The following is a 20,945-nucleotide window of genomic DNA, read 5'->3' as shown; positions in this document are numbered from 1 at the left end:
TATACCCTAAAAATAACACCTGGATGCTATTGTTGTGTATGTAGCTGATCATACATTGTATTTTAAACAACAAAAAATCCAGAGTCTCAAAACATCGCTTCATTGTGGACATATCCTAGAAATACAGTATTACGAAGATTCTTGCACCACTGTCCCATGTTCCTCTGACACCCAACAAAAACTGCCAGTTCTATACATTTCCTTTCTATTTATACCCAGCAGCAACCAGTGCATTAATTCTTTCTTGTTTCCTTAAGTAGTTATGCTCTTACCTTGATGAAAGTGTTTTAACAGCCGTCACATGTTAGACTCTAAAACGAATCTCTAGAAAGCTTGACAGATGGTGTTTTGAAAGATAATGCCAGGTATCTGGTGGGAATCTGACATTAGCATTCCCAACATACAACACACCTTCATCTTTTAAAAATCCACTGAAACATATGTAGCCCTAGTTATACTAAGAAAGAATGAGAAAACTAATCATTTATTCAGTGCCACAGTTTCCCAAAATGCCATTTCTGCGTACACTTGATGCCTAGGAACACCTATTTTACTCTCTTTTTAACTACTTTGCACGCTTTGTATTTCGTCCTTCGAGCATTTCCTTTCTTTGCCATACATACACACATACTCTCAGTAGATACCTCCCCCCTCTGGGAAAAGATTGAACTGCAAGGTGCAAAAAATACACCCCTGTAAGAAATAAGGACTTTGTTTATAGTATGTTTATTCGAAAAACAACTGTAAAAAGTAGCGTGGCTGCCTCTTCAGCAGCAAAGCAGCGGTGACAAAAGTGTACTAAATGTGTTGGTATTCATACCGCATTTCCAAGCTATCAGGAGCACTCTAACAAAACCTGGACTCAGTATCTTCATTTGCAATCAATAAAACTTATATTAAGGAAATACAATATAAAGACTACTGACAGAGAAAGATGCTTACTGCTAGCATTATAAGTTTTAATTAGCTATGACTTTCCTTAAGACATAACAAAACTTAAGAAATTATTCACCATCTCTGAATGTCACTTTATTTGAATTTGTGACTCTCTCAAGGGCCTAAACATACATTTCTTTGCCTCAGTCTCATTTAAGGGCTTGATAGGCTGTCTTGATTTAGGCATCATTCTTTACTACTTCTTTTTGACATCAGGTTTCGGCTTTGGAATCTTCCAACTAGGGTTTTTTGAAATTAGCGTTATATACCTCAGAAGAAAGAGAAATATAAGGGGAACTTAACTGGGCTACGCTTCTGAAAAAGTTGAAATGCTGTACCTCAAGGCCTGCACTCAATAAATAACTATATTGAGCAGTTAGTTATTAAGAGAGGGACTGAATTATAAACTTTTACAAGAATCTCCAGTTGAAGTAGTTCAACTAAAGCAAAGAAAGCAGAGTGAATTACAGCGAAAAACAAGATGTTCCACGCAGTATATTCTGGATCACTATACAGAACGAAGAGAAAATCATCACGTCCTGGGTGAGACAGTGTCACGGTATTGATAAGCCATACACAATCGATGCCTGACACCGCGTAGTCAGCTAAAACGGTGCCACATTAACGGTGCAATAGTACTACCGTATCAACGTTATTACTTAAACACGGGAAACAAAATATAACGAGTTTAATGAGAAACCTGCCTCTGTCTTTGCCTAAGTGAAGCCGGGAGCCACGGAAGCCCTCCCCGCTGAGGCTACCCCGCCGCGGCAACGGGATGCACCCCCACCGACCAGCCACGGAAGGCACTTCCAGCGCGGGGCCAACAAGCCGCCGCTCCCCTCAGAGGGGCCGCCCGGCGCGGGGTCCGGCGGAGGCTCCGGGGCACCCAAGCTGCACCGGCTGCCGCTGCCCGGCCCGGCAGGGGGCCTCCCCCCGTCCACGCGTGGCCAGGTCCCCGCTCGGCGGGGCGCCCGCCCGCCGGCCGCCCGGGCTCCAGGGCTGAGTGGGAGCGCGGCCGCGCCGCCGCCGCCCGGCCACCGAATGCCGAGCCGGAGGGCGCCCCTCGCCCCGCGGAGCGCCCCAGGCCGGGGCAGCGGCGCCGTGGCGGCGGCCGTTGGGCCGCGGCGGGCGGGAGCGGAGCCTTACCGTCTGCGAGGAGGCGCATCGCGTGAACAAAGGAGGGGTCCAGGCTGTCCTTCTCGGCCATCAGCTCGGGCAGGTACTTCTCCTGCTCCATCGCCTCGGGGCCGCGGCGCCTGGGCACGCCGGGGCGGGCTGCGCGGGCGCCGGCTCGCTCCGCGCCTCCGGTCGCCTCTCGTCGCCCGCCCCCCTCGGCCCCCCGCGGCTCGCAGGTGCGCCGCGCCTCGCCGGCCGCCCCTCCCGCGGCGGGGCGCTGCCCTCCACGGCCCCGGCGCCGCCTCCGCCTTACGCCGCGCGGGGGCGGGGGCGTGCGCGGGTCGGCGCGTGCCGCTGTCCGCGCGCCTCGCGCTGCCTTTCCCCCCCCCGCCCCCCCCCTCCCGCCAGTGAGCCGCCCTCGCTCACCGGCGGCCTTAACTAGGGAGGCGGGGCGAGGCACGCCCCGCCCTCCCGCTCCTATTGGCGGTTGCACACCGCCGGGCGTGGCCCTGGCGGCAGGATGGCCACGCGATTGGCTGTCGACGGGTGGGCGGCCCAGGGCGGCCGGGGCGGGGCGGGGGGCGCGCGTGAAGGAGAGAGGGGCGGGGGCGAAAGTGCGGGTGTGAGCGCGTGAGCGAGTGAGTGCGCGCGTGTGGGTTTGCGCGCGCGTCTGTGCACACCCGCGCGCGCGGGGTTCTGTGCGCGTCTGCGCGCGTGCCCGCGTGCAGCTCCGTGTGCGTCTCTGGGCGCCTGTTCCCGCGTGTCGGCGGGCGCAGAGCACGTGTGATGCGTGTGCGTGCGCGCCCGGTCGCTGCGGACGTGCAGGCGTGCGCGCGTGTGGCCGTGCCGGCGCGTCGCTGCGCGACTGTGCCTGTGCCCCGCGGCGGGGGCGCTGTGCCCGCGCGTGTGCGCCGCGCCGATGCGTGTCGGCCTGGGTGTTGCTCTGTGTGTGAGAGCGTGCGCGTGCGTTAGTGCCCCCGTGCCTGTGTGTGCACCCGTGTCTCAGTGCGCGACTATGCGCGTGCACACCCGCGTCCCTGCGTGGGCCTCTGTGCCTGCGCGCGCGCGTATCTGCGTGCGTGTTCGTCGGTGCACGGCGGCGGGCGCGTGCCAGCGGGGGTGCTTTGGCCGCGTCTGCACCGCGTCCGGCAGCGGCCGCGCGTGGTGTGGCCGTGCCCCTGCGTGGGGCTCTGGCCGCGAGCCCGCTGTCACTCCCTGTCCCTGCGTGTGCCCGCCGCGCCGCCACGCGCCGCCACGCGCCTCCCGGCCGGCGGGCGCTGTCCGCGGTGCTGAGGCCGCGGGCGGGGCCGAGGCGGCGGCACCGGCCGCTCCCCCCCAGCCCGGCGGCCCCGCGGAGCACCGAGCGCCGTCCCCGCGCCGCCCGCGCCCCTGGGCCCTCCGCGCTCCGCCGGCGGCGGGGAGGCGCCCTGCGGCGGGGTGCACGGTGCACCCCCCTGGGGATGCGAGCGGAGCATCCGCCAGCGGGCACGGCCGCCAGCCCCGCGCTGCACATGTCCGGCCACGCGGCTGAGCGCTGCGGGAGCGAGCGCAGGAGCTCCCTGCGGGCCCGAGGCGAAGGGGCCAGCCCTGCCCAGGAATGCCCTGCCGCACCTCTCCCCAGCTCCCGCAGCCCCGCGTTACAGAATTGAAGCTATTACGCACTTAAAGTGTCTACCGCTGGAGCAAATGTGAATCAATTTCATTAGAATTTAGCTTGAAGTATGCATTTGCTATAGGTTATATTTATCCAAGATTTTCTCCCAACAGGCAATTTAATAACGTGCTTTGATGGTGAGAATAAACAAAAGATGTTTAACTCATCTAAAGTCATTAAAACTTCATTCGTGGAACCTCACGAGCAAACAGTCCACCACACAACACAGTGTGTTATGATCAATCTCTACGTGAAATTCTTTCCTAGTACTTACTGCTAAGACTACTAACATAGTAGTTATTCTAATTAAATAGATACTTACTGCAATAATACGCTTGTAAATCGCTTACTGCTGCTCATCTCAACATTTTTTTGTGGTAGTGTTTGGATTAATTTTTTTTCAGAGGATGAAGGAACTAAGAAAGGTAAAAATCAAGACAAAAGCTTTATAAGGGCATCCACAATGTTTTGAAGACGTTGTACAGCCACTGCATAAAAATTTGGTCTGTAATGTTTTCAACATCCTAAGATACATGCAGGCAACCATTATGCAATTTCCACTCAACGTGCAGATAATTGAGGGACTACATGTGTTTTCAAGAATATGTAAAGAATGTCAATAACCAATGTGTTATTATTCTATAGTATTTCCAGGGGCAGGGAATAAAATACCCGAGAACTAACTTCCCTGCAGGGAAAGAGTAGGAGCAGAAAAACAATTGATTTCAGCAATCTTGTGAAACACTTGAGAAGACTGATCATAGAATTGAAAGGTTTAATTGGCAATCAGCTTTTACTACAAATTGGGTCTGGGGATAAAGTAAAGACATACGTCCCTCTTTAAAACAACAACAACAACAAACACCAAATAAAATGAAGAGAAGCATAGAACTAAGATATTTTATTAATAATTTACCCTGATTCAGTTTACCACATGAATAGTTCTTCCTGTTTCTCATTTAACACTGTAGCAAGCAATGGCATACTGTTTGCAACCCCGCTTAGGAGTGTCTTGATTAAGTGATCACCTGTGTCTTCAGATCGTACTTCTGCAGCTCTGTGCATCAGAATAATTCAGGCTGGTGCCCCTCAGTTCAAAAAAAAAAGAGAAGGCTGGTGATAGCTGCGTTGTCTTAAAGCACCTTCAAGATCAATCTAAGCCATCTTCACTCAGAAGCAATCCTGATCTAGTATCTTTCAAAACACACCATATGGTCATGTATACGGAAAATGAGTTTTGGGGGCTTTACATCTGGGGTGTTAGAAGAACAGTGTTACTTTAGTCTGTTTAATTGTACTTAACCTACTTAGATTATAGGAAGCTTTGATTTAAACACCTTTAAGTTTATTAAACATTGGGAAATGCTACATTCATCAAACTAATTTTTTCTGGTTGAAGGAGTAGAGAGCAGGTTTCCTTGCACATTTTTGACAGCAAAGTAGAGAGAAACTAGTTTCCTGTAAGTTCATGTTTCAAAGTTATAAAGTTAAATTGACTTTCACTGATACTTAGGCTGTAAAGCCATGGTTGGTTTTCTAAATTTTACCTTACACTCAAAAAAAAAAAAAAAAAAAAAAAAAAAAAGCATTAAAATCTGTCAGACAGGAAATATAGACCTCTAATGACATCAAGCATGACTCCATTGCTAGTTGGAGATCAATTCTTTTTCATAGCTATTAAAAACCAAAGACACATTTTACAACTTTTTAGTTTGAAGTGTCAAGCCAAATTAAAGTTTATCTGTACTATATTTTATTACTAACTCTGATATTGAAGTGGATCACAGCATACCAGATTATAACTTATTTGAAGATAGAACAGCTAACAAAAGGAAGTAGAAGCAAACAATTGCAGGAAAGTGTCCAAACTTTCCAAATGCTTATTTAAAAATTATGAAAACTTTTGAGAATATGCAGTAGTCAGTGTGAGCAGAATGACAATGAATTACCCTTCTGACATCACACTAAAGTTAATGCAATAATTTAAATGAGTACAGTTATCTATGTGTGTGTGAGTACACCTACAACCTTATACATCAAAGATCAGATTTGTCAAGAGTTTTCAATTTCAGAAATCCCATTTGCTTTCAATTTTCTTCTCTGTTTTACTTGCTTTAGTGATAGTTAAGGGTTATCTGGTTCCTAAACTGACTACACGTGAAAATAAAAAAACCTAGAGAGTTTTTCCTATCATCTGTGTTAACCATATCCTCCCCTTGAATTGGAATTATAATTGAAGATATAAGGAATAAAGAAGCAGAAATGTATGTGCAGGAAAGAGGGAATGTCCCCACATCCTTTAGTTTAATTCCTTCATGTGATGCCGTCTGTACCAGGCTGGACCCGATCTCTGCATGCTGGCCGGTGGATACTAGTCCTTGGATCCTGTGGCTTCACTGTTTGGAAACGGGGCACCTGAAGATGCACAAGCTGTCAATGAGAAGCTTGTTTCCATGTAACAACGCGAGGGTGATGTATGGGGCTTTGGCCAGCGGTGGGTCCAGCTGGAACTGGCTGTGCCTTCTCCTCATAGAGGCCACCCCTGCAGCCCCCCAAACTGCTAACTCCTTGCCACATAATCCAGAAGGAAAACGTGCATCAGCAAGTACACAAGTCACTGAAGATCACCTGCAGGTTACCCCAGGCACAGCAAAAGACTCAGCCATATGGCCCAGCCCACAGCTGATTGATCTCTGCGGCAAGTCCTTGATTTCAGTAGACTTTTGGGCTCTCCACTCATACAACTGAATAAACACTGACTTTCTTAGAGACAATTCACACAGGTTAGTCTTTAATCTATATAAATAATAGAAATCGACTTCAGTTAAAAAACATATCAGTACTTATGTCCTCGAAAGACATAAAATAGCTTCATATACTTTGTGAGCCTAGGACACCAGAAGAATTCACCTTGAGTTCCAGCTGTACAACAAATGCTGGCTTATGCTATAACTTGCATTATGATACCCACATTACAAGTTCTTAGTTTATCAAATAAAATAATGTATGCTACAGCTCTATTTCATATTTAGCATTCTTTAGATTTGTAAAGAAGCAGCAACTGAAAAGGTGAGCCAGGGTAAATGGGTCCTTCCATGGAAGCATAACTTCAATGAAAGATGTTCATCATTAATTTGGGATAATTTTGAACAAAAAGATAAACTATAAAATAGCAGTTTAAGACAGAAAAAATGCTTAAATAAAAACAAGCAGGAAAGAATAAAATGCAGTCTAGAATGTCTGTTCTCTTCTTTCTTCCCTGTGACACTACCAAAACTGAAAAAGAAGTTGTGAGTCGATGACAAAACTATAATTTTCTCCTCTCCACATGTACATAAAGACCAGACTTTGTATTTTGCTTGCCCGTGTTTGAAGTTCTGTCTCTGCTGTTCTTTCTGACCTTTATATTACAACTTACCCATTGCAGGTAGCTCAAACACTTTCACAAAAATCTTTTCTGTGATCATAACAGTCTCCATTTCACCTGTTTCCTCTAATCTTTCTACAATCAATAAGTAATAGATGTCTGAATTTTGCTTTCATCCTTATCTCTAGGATTTAGAGCTGTTCCTTTTCATACAAAGCCTCTGATTGTATTGCTTTCTAATTTTCCTTTTCACATGATGCAAAATTATTCCTTTTGTACCTTTGTTTTACTTTTTCCTTTTCTTATTGTTTCTACCATCCTTTCCCAATATGCAACTCTCCCTTTAATACGAATTTCCTCCTTGAAGGATAACAACAACAATAATAAAAAATAATGGACAAACGGAGGTACAAAGAATGTGATATGGAATTTGGAACAATCAAGCTACAATTTCCAGACTCTTAGGACTCTTCCTTGAGCTAATCCTTCAGTTTATATTTAAGCGCCAATTATTCAGCCCAACAAGTTACAGAAGTTAGTAGTTTCACCTAGCTTTGGGCATGTAAAAAACAGATGTCTACGTCTAGTCCAGTCACCACAGACACCCTTTACAGTCAGTAGGTTAAAATAGCTTTTCCAGCAGTTTATGCATCTGACCTGCAGGTACCTATTTTTGGTTGAGATGAGTCATCCTATGCAAAATCTGATTTCCTTCCACTGGATATGAAGTCAGTAACTAGATTAGACGTAAACATCTGTCTTGTTCATAACAAAATTAGTGCAAATGAATTCCAACAAATTCAGTAGTGTATGACAATAAAGAGGCCAGAGGAGTTTATATAACAGATGACAGAACAGAACCAAAAAGTGCATGTGATTTGCATGACAAAATGTGTTCTACTTCAGGCATATAGAGCTAGAAAGGCAGACCATGCTCAAAATAAAATGATAGCATTTATTTGAGAAAAAAAAAAAAAAGGAGAGAGATTAATATATATATAGATTATCTAAGATCTAATTAAAACTACAAGTACCTGCAAGTGAGAACAGAATTGTTTAGAGGATGCAAAGGATACAAACTATAAATAAGAAGATTAAGTTATGTATGGGAAACTGTAGATTTAATATAACAAACTACTTTTACCGCTCCATTTAGAAAGTGAGCTTTCATCAGAAGTAGAAAACAAAGTAATATTGCAAACTCAGAAGTTTAAGAAAAATATTACTTGCTAAATATAGGATTGGAAATAACTACCCTCCAGGACCTTGAAAGAGAGAAGCTTTGGAGCTTTAAAGGAGCCTACATCTCTCCACTTTATATATATATATAAAATAAATGTATTTTAGGCAGGACACTTCAGTACAAATCCAAAGTTCAGAAACAAGTTAAGTATCTAATTTAGGATTAAATGCACGTATTACCACCTTTATGAAACAAAAACCCCACAGAGAATATCTTCTTTTGACAAGGTATATTCTAGTTCAGCAGATGGCTGTGAAGTGGAACCCGCTCCACCCATACTGTCTGTTTTTAAAGAAGTCAGAGAATAAATACTTCACATATGTTTCAGTCTTACTGGATCATAGCACAAACGTTTTCTGGAAAAGTCAGTGAATGATTTTAAGGCTCTTAGCAGTATACAGAAGAAGGTGTGAAGACAGAAGATTATTTGAAAATCAAGTTAGCATTTTATTAACTGTAAACCATGGAAAAATAATATAAATTATTTCACAGTTTATTTCATCAAAACTGAGCATATCTGAATGCAATTTTTAAATGGGTAATAAGCAATATAGACATTTCTAGTTCAGAAGGATAAAAAAAACTATACCAGTTTTGTGAGTCAGTTTTTCTTAGAGAACAACTCTTCTATGAAAATGCTTTTAAATTTCCAGTTTCTCTTTTTAGGTAAGAGCACTTTGACTCATAAAATATCCTTATTCCACACTGAGCATTCTCATCCATAAGATTTAGAAAAATCAGTATGAACCCAAATTTTAAAATCTGCAGATCGTAAGTAGTTTCAAATCTTTTAGCAAGTTTTCCCCTTCTCCTTGCCTCTTAACATTAGCAAAGCCATTTAACGCTCCCAGCAGTTTCTTTTTGGAGAGGTCATCAGTATTTAGTTGTACTTGTGATAGGTCTCTTAAAGATGTGCATAATAAATGGAGAAGGTCAGGAAACTTAAAAGACAGACAATTTTAAAAGCAGGCAAACATTTATCAAGTTTCTTTAGGGGAAAAAAAAAGTGGTTTCAGTGTCTGACCAGCTCCAGTTATAAAGCAATAAGAATAAAAATGTTAAAAGCTCAGCAAATGTTGTTAAATCTGCTCATAATGAGGGAGTTTATTTGCCATTTATGCCAGAGCAAATGGATTTGCTTTATTTCAGGAGCTGCGCTGTATTAGCCTCAACTATCACAAAGCTCAGTTCACCCATGGAGCAAATGGATGATGAGTCATTCTTTTCCTGAATAGAGCATTAAGCACAGTCTCATCTTGCAATTATTTAATTTTCAAAATATGCTTTATCACCTCCATGATTATATAATTTTTTTTAGAGGGGATGACATTTAAGGACAGATTCTATGTTTAAGCACTGTCACAGTTCAGTATCATACTGAGTTTATATAATGACTGAATGATCATATTGCCTTCTGATCTTAATTTTATATTATTTTGTGCTATTATTTTAAACTTTGATATCTTGAGGGCAATTCAAACTTACAGATTTACAAAACATTATTAAGAATTACTATGCATTTCTATAAATTTAGTGTACCATACACAAATAGGAAATCAACAGCTGTAAAATAAAAATTTGTGAGAAATCTATAATACAATGATACATCCCAAACTATGTAAATGTCAGCTACCTAAAATTACTTAAAATGAAACTACATTCATTTCTTAGGAATACCAAAATACAAAGCCTGATGGATTTGAAGATATTTATTTCAAAATAATGTTTAACTAATTACGCAAAGCAACTTTTCTCTGCTCCTGTACTTGCAATTTACTTTTTCATCCCCATATACCTTATTTTAAACATAACTTACTCATGACAATGTAACAAAACATTAACATTTTAAACACAAAATGGACATCTATTGAGGACCTTTGGAATCAGTTCCCAGAACAGACTGCCCACACCATAAAAGATGTGTGCAAGCACAAAGTGACTAGAGAATTTACAATGCATAGTATTTACAATATATAATATTTACAATCTGCTGGAACTGCTATTCTGTTCACCAGCACTATCTTCCACTGACTCTAGGTGAAAGTCTAGATTTGTGCTGGTCTTTAAAAATGAAGGAGAAGAAGTAGAAATGAAATGGACCTTTTTATTTATTTTTCTGAAGGCAGACTTGACACTTTCTTTTGGGAGCTTAAATTTTTCCCAAAAGAAAATGTTCACGCATCAGGCTATGTCAGATTGGTCACTTGAATTGTTATTTGTTTTCCAAGTCATTCACAATAATTCCCATTCCATCTATCCTTTTTCCTTTTCCATTATATACCATTCAATTTATATATCAGATGACTAGGATCATACTGTCTGTCATCTTGACTAGCGGCCTTCAAAAATAATTCCATGTGTCTTCTAAATCTTTGCAGAATTCCAAAATCCTAGTTTGCTCTTTTTTTTTTTTTTTTAATTTATATATATATATGTATGTATGTATGTATGTATGTATAAATTACATACCTGGACTTCTTATGCTTATCTTTACACTGCTGTCTGTCTTCTCTCTGAGGGTCCCATGAATGTCTGCAAAGATGATTAGGGGACTGGAGCTGGACCATCTGCCTTATGAGGACAGGCTGAGAGAGCTGGGCCCGTTTAGCCTGGAGAAAAGAAGTCTGAGAGAGGATGTTATCAGTGTCTACAGGTATCTTAAGGGGGTTGAACTAGGTGATCTCCAGAGGTCTTTTCCAACCCTGACCATTCTATGATCTGCTAAACACCTATCTTCTGCTGAACCAAACTGCTTTCATTCTACATTCTACATTCAGAGACATTTATAAAGAATATGTGTGTAGCTGAGGGAAAGACTGCTGACCATTGAAAGCATGACGGCAGTGTATCTTTGCATCTACTTTTCAGTTCATTTCTGCTTATATCTTTTTCTACCATAAACAAAAGGGTTTACATTTAATTGCAAGAAAAAAAAAAAGAAAAAAAAAAAAAAAGGAGGACAGACATAAGAAAGGGCCAGGAAGGTGTAAAGGAATGAAGGCAGTAGGTTGATTAGCATTGATAATATGCAGCTGTGGCCTTGCCTCAGAGGCAGTGGGTTGAACATGGATGATGTGCAGCTCTTAGCTCCTTTCTCTAAGTAGTTAAATAACCCTGAGGAGCAGGGGAAGGGTGGTTGGGTGGAGGAGGAGTTAGTGTAGTTTGACTTCTGGAGGAAGGAGAAACAGCATGGACAGTAGAATCTGACCGATGGTAAAAGCTTTGTTGTGGTCTACTACTCTGTGCTGCAATGGGAAGGAGGTTTCTTAATGAACTCAGTACTTGGGTAAGTACACAAGGATAAGCTTGTAGCTGTACTAAACAATGTACTGGCAGTAACCCTTCATGAAAGGGTAGGTGCATTACCAAACTAGGCCATTGTTCTCTGTAAGACACAGATAACAAACTCTCTCAATTGATACTACACTTTTCCTGAGTCACTAAACTATCTGACAGAAAAAGTAGTTAATCCACCTTCTAATACACAGTGGGTATACTTATCTCCTGAACAGAGATGTGGATATACTACCATACAAAGCCTAGTATCTAATAACATATAGTTGGAAACAGTCACTCATTTAGCAGAAAAACTACACATACTTCCATAAAATAGGAACACTGGGAGAAAATCTGTAAATTTTGCCTGCCACATTTGTTTCTGGTTTATAAGTTGCCTGGGTTAAGCAGGGAGAGTTGTGTTGTATTAAATACAGTGTATTTACTATAAAGAATATTTCATAAGGTTGGAAGTAGGCAACTTCAAGAAAGACCAGATGCCAGCTATAGAGTGTCCACATCAGCTTGCTTACCTTCAGTCCCTGAAACACCAAGGTACATGGCTTTAGACATGAATTAAATGACCGCACCTGGTTAGATAGAGAGAAAATCCTTTGATAGTAATAGGATAAGTTACCTACCTTTCTTATTTAAGACTGTAAGCTATATTCTAGTTGGTAACCACATTATAATTTTGTTATAAGATTTTAATTACCTAAGGAAGAGGTTTCTAATTATTTACATGTTGAGTTTTTTCTCCCCAAATTATATTGACTACAAAACTAAAACCAGAGAACACTTCCTCCCTACTCAGGAGACAATTCTGTGCTACATTCATCAAACTTTTGTTACCTTTCTTAGGCAATGGCAATTTCAAATAAATTTCTTACTTGGAAAACAGTGGATTTTTTCAAATCCTCTTAACCTTATTAAGTTTCTTGTTCCTGTAAATTGATTTTTATCTGGTTGCCTTCTGACCTTTCACAAGACATTTATTGTGGTTTGACATAAAGGGAAAGGATAAGTAGCAATTGCAGCTATCAATTACCTGACACTGACTTCATCTGTCCATCAAAGTTCTTTGTAATTTTTCCATACTCCTATGGGGTCTTTTCAGTATAGCAAGAATTAATGTTGATCAAACCAGATGGTGGGCAAAGCTGGTGTCTTACATCAATAACTTGGTAGATGTTAGATTTTTACATGTGCTGTTATCAGACACATTTTAAAAAAGCCCCTATAAGATAAAGTCACACCACTGCATATAAATGATGGAAAAAGAGAGGTCCAGACTGCAGTGAAAGGAGAAGAGCTGGAACTCATGTGGGTTGCTCACTACAGCTTCATATCAACTGCTTTATGTGTACCAGTGTTCTATTCTGTGCCTGTACCTACTAAAGGCTGCTCAGGGGCGGGAAATTCAGCTCTGGGAGAAGGAATAAGAAAATCCAGGGTGAAAAGGTAGAAAATAGACTTTACCTAAAATGTATATATACATACTGGAGAAATGGAAAATAAATAACTCTGCAAACAATAGGTGTCATCTTGGGTTTGTGGACCTTCCTTTGAATGCTTGACAGCTTTTTCCCGACAGCTCTATGCTTTGCTTTAGGCTTAAGAAGAAATTGTTTTAACTTAAGAAGCAGCTGGTCTGACTGTGCTACTCTTTTGACTCCCTCAGATACTATTAGTTTAGTGAATTACTACATGAGGTTGATGCCCAGCTAAAAAGGAATTCAATAACTGTAGTTATGTCAAAATAATTTATTACAACACCAGATAAAAAACAATTCAATTAAAAAGAGAAAGGAATTATCTGGTACCTCATGAGTCAAAACAGCTAAACAAAGGTCTATAGTTAAAAAAATGAGGGGGGGGGGGGAAGACAAGTACTATAGGCCATAAAATTACACTCCTCAGAAACTAAAGCAGCCCCTTCTTTACAGGTATTCTAGGCATTCCGTTATAGGCTGTGTACAGAATAGTTTAAAAATATGTGTATCGTTTTCCTGGTTAAGCTCTACCTTGGATTCTGTTGTTGTTCTTTTCAATGGGTCACGTAGGAACATTGTATATGTTACCAAGACATAAGCATACACAGGGTCCCTCATGTTCCTTGCATGCTTATAGCCCTCACTGATACATAATAGGTGGCTTTGAAGCCTAGCAAAGAATCTTCTGGGTCTGTTCTAAATATATTTTTCTTTATCCCTCCTGTGCCGCAGGCCCAAATTATTCATATACTGTTTACCGTATTTGTATTCAAACAGGTTTGTAAGACTTTTCCATCTGCCAGCGCCTGTGGCAGCAGTGAGAGCTATCCCTGTTACTTGGCAGACGTGTTTCCATTTAAGAGGGGAAAACTATGTCCATATGTGCTATCAATGACCTCAACATGATTTGAGAGCCCCCATTTTCTGAAAGCAAACAGTAGTTCCAAGAATACTCCTAATGTAAGTATCTATGCAGAAAACTCTTTTTAAGAGTCAGGCTGTAAGCCTACTATCACAGCAATTTGATTGCTGACTGTACTGCCAAGACTGCAGTGTAGTTGAGAAGAACGACCCATTTCTGTACAAGCATAGGTTCTTTGAGCTGGAGATTTTCCTCCCACATAGCTGGGGCTAGCCCCTCACACAGCTCTGTGGCAGTCTATTTCCTCATTGAAATTCTGGAGTCATGGTTGATCACATTCAAGATGATAAGAGTCCACCCTGCAGAGTGGAACTGCTTCACGCCGAAGTGTTATTGTTAGATTCTGTCAGAGAGCTAGCATTAACGAGTCCTAAGATCCTCGTCAAGGCAAAACCAAGCTTTTTCTGAAGAATATTATGTTGGTGGAGGTGAATTACAGCCTAGGAGAAAACCATACTTCAGTCACTAATATATGATTAAGGAGATTAGCTTATAAGTAAAAGCAATTTTTTTTATTTAATCTGTAGCTATTGAGACATTTTTAAGTGCCTGACCTCAAAACAAAGGTAGTAGCTAAACTGTCTGCAAGGGATACTGCCAAAACATCAGTCCTTTAAGTTGCTGAGAAGAGACAAACTGCAAACATCTGTTAAGAATAAAACAGGCTTTAAGCCTGCGAGGACTGAGAGAAGCAAGACTGCACTGGGGTTTTCATGAAAAAAATAAACCTACTGCTGGGTAAAAGGATGTATCTTTAAAGCAATCAAAATTTGCTTCCTAGAATATAGAACTTTCCTGAGTTCCAGCTCTTTAGGGTGGTTTGTACCTACATTTCCACCTGGCCTATACAAGTTAGTTTCCAGGGTCTGGAAACCACTGTTCCGTAGGTGCATACCTTGGCTTTGACCTGATGCTAATGCATCATGCAGCAGGGGCAGCTGACTGGACCCAGGAGCTGTGAAGCCCTCACATGTGCCACAATCTAGTTATGGTTTATGAGTGTTGGTATTAAAGCAAGCATGAAAAAAAGTTAGATATTTCTGGTTGCTTATTTTGTAAACTTCAGTAAATTTTCACATAAATGTGGCAGGAGGACTGGCCTGATTTTCAAAATCCAAGCAAGTTATCTCAGACCTCTGCTTCTCTACCACATGGAAAATGCCCTCAGGGCATTAGAAATTTTAATAATAAACTTTAGTGATCTCGAATATTGTAATAAAGTAGAAGTTCACCAGATTAGTTTGAGAATATCACATGATCCAAATCATTATAAAATGTATTAATTTGATTAGACATGAGAAGTAACAATAAAGACTGCTGAAATGAATAAATTTACTAAATCAATTTACAATATATCACAAATTAAGAAGGTTACTGCAGTGTCTCATAGCGTCTACAAAACTAAGTAAAAGTTAATGGTAAACAAAAATGCGTTCCCTTTGTGGTTTATTTTCATCCAGCTGCATCTAGTTATGAAAGGCCTACCAAAGAAAAAACTAATTATTAGTTCAGGGCAGTTTCAGAAAGTAATCCCTTGGCTTCTAGTACCTTCTGATACTGTCACAATTTCAGAAAAGTGCCTGGAACTGCACAAACCTTGTTGCTGCTTAGGGTCAGGAGCCAGTCATGAGGTACACAGGCTTCCTATGCAATACGTGAAGGATAAAGCAGCTGAGAATGGCATCCAGAAGGACTAGCAGTCCTAGTGACAGTTGACTGCAAGGCTATGTCTTACCCCTTGTCTCCTTATGGTCTTTCACAACCAGTTCCCATGCTGCAGAAAAGCCTTTCCACAGTCTTAAAAAACCCTTCCTTGAACTGCACGCCTTTCCCATGGGGTGTCATTGGTGGTGGCAGCACTGCTTAGTCACTTCGATGTTAGGTACAGCTATCTGTCCTCCGTGATGTGGAATATGGGGTCCCCCTCCTCTGCCCTATGGACACTGATTTTTAGGAAAGTCAGCCTTTCCATTGTCTTCTACGGTAAGGCTTCCTTAGAATCCCTCCGTTGAAGCTCTTCCACTGCTTGGGGCAACTGCACATCTACCAGCCCAAAAGAGAGCGTGTGTGTGGGGGTGTAGTTTTATGATTAGGGCACTTTCCAGAGAAGAAGACAACACAGTTCCTAGACTCACATGATCAATTGCTTACCATCTAATACAGAGACTGTCATTAAAAGAGGGATTGTAACCCAGGTCTCTTTCAATGGAATGCCCTAAACTGCCAGAGTAGAGTCCAATTTTCTTTTGGCCCAAGAAATACTGAAGATACTTTACTGTTCTGGAATTTTTAATATAGCTTTTCTTTACCTGGAAGAGTTTAGAGTCTACTGACTATGCAAGGCGCAAGATGCATGTTCTTCAAATAAAGAATAGGAAAAATAAAAGAGCTAATTAATGTATTAGCCTTCCAACTACTGAAAAAAGGGCAGCACTATCATGTCTTCCAGTTGCCTTTTATAAGATGTGATTTTTGTGTTCATTTTCAGGTGCCAAGCACCACAAAAATATTTGTGAAATAAAACACTTGTGTTTATTTCAGTCCTATAAGAGCACTTAGGAAGGGCACAGAATTTAAAGTATAACCTACAGCCTTTAATATTGGTTTATTTTCCAATCACCACATTAGCTGACTTGGTTCCAATTATGAAGTCCTTACCCATGAATTGTATAAAAAATATCTCGGTATACTGATAAAACCTGAAGAGTCTGCTGTCAAAATATAGATTAGACAAAATAGAAAATAGCTTTTCTAGAAGTAGATTGTGTTTTAAAATTCTGGGATTGACTATAACAAACTATAGATCTTGAAGCCAGCTACCTGACTTTAAGCTAGTTAGTGATACATTCCTTTATATTAACAGAGAGAAATAAGCACCTCTAGAAGGGCTTGATCTCGTTTACCTCAGATATCTATTTATCTGCATTGACTGCAAAGTGAGCTTCAGGTTATGAAAACAGATTTAGGCAACAAATTTTCAGATACTAACTTAGGTTAGATGGATCCAAATCTCTGTGTCTAAATTCAGTAAAACTTCTTCAGATCATGTGTGATTTATATTCACAGAAAGATCTTTTTTGGGTCACCATAAGCTACAGTTCATGTAATTTTTAGGAATAGCTGAGGTTGACCATTGATGGTTCAGCCTAAAGTCATTTTAGAAACATACTTGTCCTGAACATATCTTAACCTGAGAACTTTAGCACACTTTTCTCTTCTTCCTCCACAAATCTCAGAAATAGACTTTTTAACCTCTGAAACAAAAAAAACCCCAATGCTAATATCTATAGTACCACAAGGAAGAACTATTCTGTGGGCCTGCTCTTGAAATTCACAGCTTTTTTATCATTCTCTTTTACTATTCCTTTAGCATTTTAGGGAGAGATTACTTAAGACATTCCTGCAATATTGATCCTTTACCCACTTAAGTCTTTTATACCTGGTTTTTTTGCCAAGCAAAAGAGTGTCCTTTACTTCAGTGACCTCAAAGCCTATATCAAGCCTTTTATGATAAAAGTAGAGATTTTTCTAATTTCTTTTTCTTTCTTTTTGTCAGCCTTTTGTAATATTGTTCTAAAGTTATATTTTGAAGCCAGACTAATCTTTTAAAAAGTTGTCTCACAAACCGAATAAACAAGTCCGTATTGGTTCTGGATAATGCAGTTCAGTTGTGAACCAACAAAATTAGTGCTTTTACCCTACTTGGCTATCTCATGCACCAAATCACTTGTTTTATTCACTAGGTCTCCACTTATTATCCCAACAGGCAGATCAATGCTGGTCTCGGAAGGTCAGGCAGAAAGCTGTGCCAGTTCGTATTGTGCTGCTGCCTGCACTTCTTCACCTTCTTCCTTCCTGGTCCCCTTCTTCTTTCTGAGACCACTTTTTTTTTTTTTTGTGAATCCTTGATTTTAAACATCAGCTCTTTTTTCTGAAATGCCAAGCCCTCAGTTTTCCCAACGTAAATAATCTATGTGCAGAAGAAAAATCCATGATCAGCCTTATGACTGGTGGTTCTGTGTCACATCTCTTTATTAACTGGAGGATTTAGGATGTGCCATTTTTCTCTCTTCCAGATACTATCAAAATTTACAGCTAGCCTGTACCAGTTGCAGCTAATAGTGAGGTTTTAACAGTTAAAAAAATAACAAAACAAAATGTATATAACCCTTTTAAAAATCTACATGATCTAGTAGCTAATGCATCAAAAAGTTCTTTATAATATGTTAGTGTATTTCTGCATTCTTAACATAATTTATTTTCATGTTTTTTGAGAAATAACAGAAAGCTTTCTCATTGCTCTTACATGTAATTATATGGTATCTTGCATATATAATATTGCAAACTCTTTGTACAAATAATAGTTCCATCCTAAAAGGATCAGAAAAATTAAAATTGTTTCGTTTTCCATTTCCAAGATGACCCAGTGTTACAGAACTAATAGTAAGTTGTCATTTTTGTCATATGTGTAGTGATCTTTTGTTATGATTAACTAAGAAACACAGTTATAAAACACTATTGAAGCCTTTTTTGGGGGTACCTACACTATTTGTAGGAACTCTGACAAGGGAAAAGTTCTGACTCCAGGAAAATACCAGTGGCTGATGCCAGGAAATTATCTTCAGATTTGACTGGGCAATAAACTACAGTGAATTGCTGTTTTCCTGTTGGGGTTTCCATTATTGCGTTTTGACTGGCAGCATACCAAAACCACAGACAATCTAAGCATGGAACCCTCCTGCAGCCGCATTAACATCCGCTGCAATGGGAAGTACTGGGAGCAAAATCTCAACCCTTTGCTTCCCAGAGCAAAGGTAGTTATTAGAAAAAGTGATCTGGGCGTGGTTATAGAGATCTGGAAGCGATATCTAGAATCTCCTACTTGCAACCTCTTCACTCCTGAAGATTAGAAAGGGTATCATGCAGACATAGACAAATAAAATAGGCAGTAAAGCATGAATTACAGCTCATTACATTGGACAACGGGCATGAATGAACATGGATCTTTCCCAGCTTGGTTTCAAATTCCACTGAATTTTCCTAAGCTGAAATTCAAACTGTATTTCTGAATTTGTGTTATTTCTCAAAAAGAATACAATTTCTGTCTGTGCCACCTTTTACAAGAGAGATACAAGATACATAATTTTCCAAACCCCTTTTTTAGTGACTGACTTATATCAGATGCCAATCTTTTCCCCCTGCTTGTTAGCACAGCTAATCCTGTATCTTCAGTAGTAGCAACTGAGGTCAGTGACAAGTGCCAAATCTGAACTGATGTTACATATGAAAGAGGGGGGAATTATTATCGTTGCACATGACAAAATCTGTCACAGTTACTAATTCTCACTTATCTATATTAGCATATGCTGCTGAGATCCTATGTAGTAATTCATTCATTCAAAAGTTTGTAAAATATCTTATGGCTAAAGCACGTTTATCACTGAAAGGACATAGGAATGCTTCTTACATTTCTTGTAATGTCATTTTTTTTCTCTATAGTGTTTCACTGAGCTAGCTATAATAAGGCCAAACCCAGTAGTGATTAGCAGTAGCAGGCTTGGCAGGAAATGAAACATCTGGCCCAGTGGGGAACAGAACAGTGGCCTCTCCTTGACTGCTATTGATCCAGTCCTATTGAGGTCAATGTTTGGGAGATTTCAAATACTCAGTTTGCATTTATTGTATTTGCTCCAAATATGTTGTGACCTGAAACAATTTCTGTATTTTAGCTTGTCTCCTCTTTAATTTTTACTTGCAAGATACAGAGGTTTACTTCATGCCGACCTTTCACAAATTGAAATGTAAGTGTGGAGCAGTGGGACAAATTAGCAGAGCTGATATTGTAGGATTTCACTGATTTGTATTTTAAAATGGACTTATTGCAGAGATCTAAGTTATTTCCACTGTTTACCTTCCTTCTTTCTTGTAAGGTGAAACTATAAAAAAATGGCTACTGCAAACTGAAATATTGTTGTTCTTCTTTCTCAAAAAATTTGTAAACATACAACAAGCAGTTTTTATGAACAAGTTTTCACAGACTGTTTTGAAGATCAGATGGAACATTTAAAGAGATACTCTGATTCCCAAGGTAAAAATGGTTAATATTTTACTCAAGTATTCCTTTACAGAGTCTAGCAATTGTGAATGGCTGCAGCGTGGATTCCAGAAAATCAGCATTTTGGTTTAAAATATGTAATGATAGGGAATCCACTACTTACGTTAACAGTATGCATTACTAACTTTCATTTTATTTTTAATGGGCTAGTATCAACATTATGCTTTTTGTCTCTAAGTTGTACTATTTATCTATGCAATGTATGCAAAAAATGGAGGAAAACAGCTGGTAAAAATCCTCCTAATTCAACTGATCAGTTTATATCAACTGATAGGCAAATCTGAAACATCACAAACAGGTTTATCTAAAGCTATATTGAGAAGATGATATCATACTCTGTTGTGCTGTTTGATTAAAGCCGCTTCTTCAGAAAAAGAATTAAAAAAGAAAAACAGAAAAAAGTAGTATGATTGATTAAATTAGAAGATAACAAAAGTGAAAGATTTTTCCTTTTGATTGGAATAACAAAAAAAGTGATAGACATGCATACTGTATGTGTTACAATTGCCTCCTATATTTAATATGATTTATGTCTCTTGTCTCCTTTTCTGAAATATTTGATTTGTAGAGTAATTTAATGCTCTCTTACATGCAAATGAACACATAGGGCTTTGTTAGAATTAAAGGGCTGACTTGGCTGTGGGCGTGACAGGAAGAACAGAGTGTCTAAAAATGATCATGTTAAAACTACCCTTGGGGAAAATAGCTTGAACTCATTTTAAGCATCAGGGAAGGCTGGGATGAAAAGAAGACCAAATCCCCTCCAGTGTCAAGATGGTGCATGCTCAGTCACATTGTAATCTCAAATGTGAATGCTGGA

At 40.5% G+C, this 20,945-nt stretch overlaps 1 protein-coding gene across 16 annotated transcripts in view; it reads right to left on the bottom strand.

Annotated features, from left to right (window-relative positions):
- Positions 1–16,443, bottom strand: part of KHDRBS2 (KH RNA binding domain containing, signal transduction associated 2) — a 402,639-nt gene extending 386,196 nt beyond the window's left edge. For all 16 annotated transcript variants that reach the window (XR_013928537.1, XR_013928538.1, XR_013928539.1 and 13 more), the window contains exon 1: positions 2,086–16,443. Coding sequence is in view for 1 of the 16 variants with exons in the window: in XM_080389900.1 (XP_080246026.1) it covers positions 2,086–3,568 (1,483 nt within the window). In the remaining 15 variants the exon portion in view is untranslated. The remainder of the gene's footprint in view (positions 1–2,085) is intronic.
- Positions 16,444–20,945: the final 4,502 nt, after the last annotated feature.

This window comes from Falco punctatus (assembly GCF_963210335.1).
Source record: "Falco punctatus genome assembly, chromosome: 5".
NCBI lineage: Eukaryota > Metazoa > Chordata > Aves > Falconiformes > Falconidae > Falco > Falco punctatus.
This window is presented reverse-complemented; position numbering and strand designations above follow the sequence as displayed.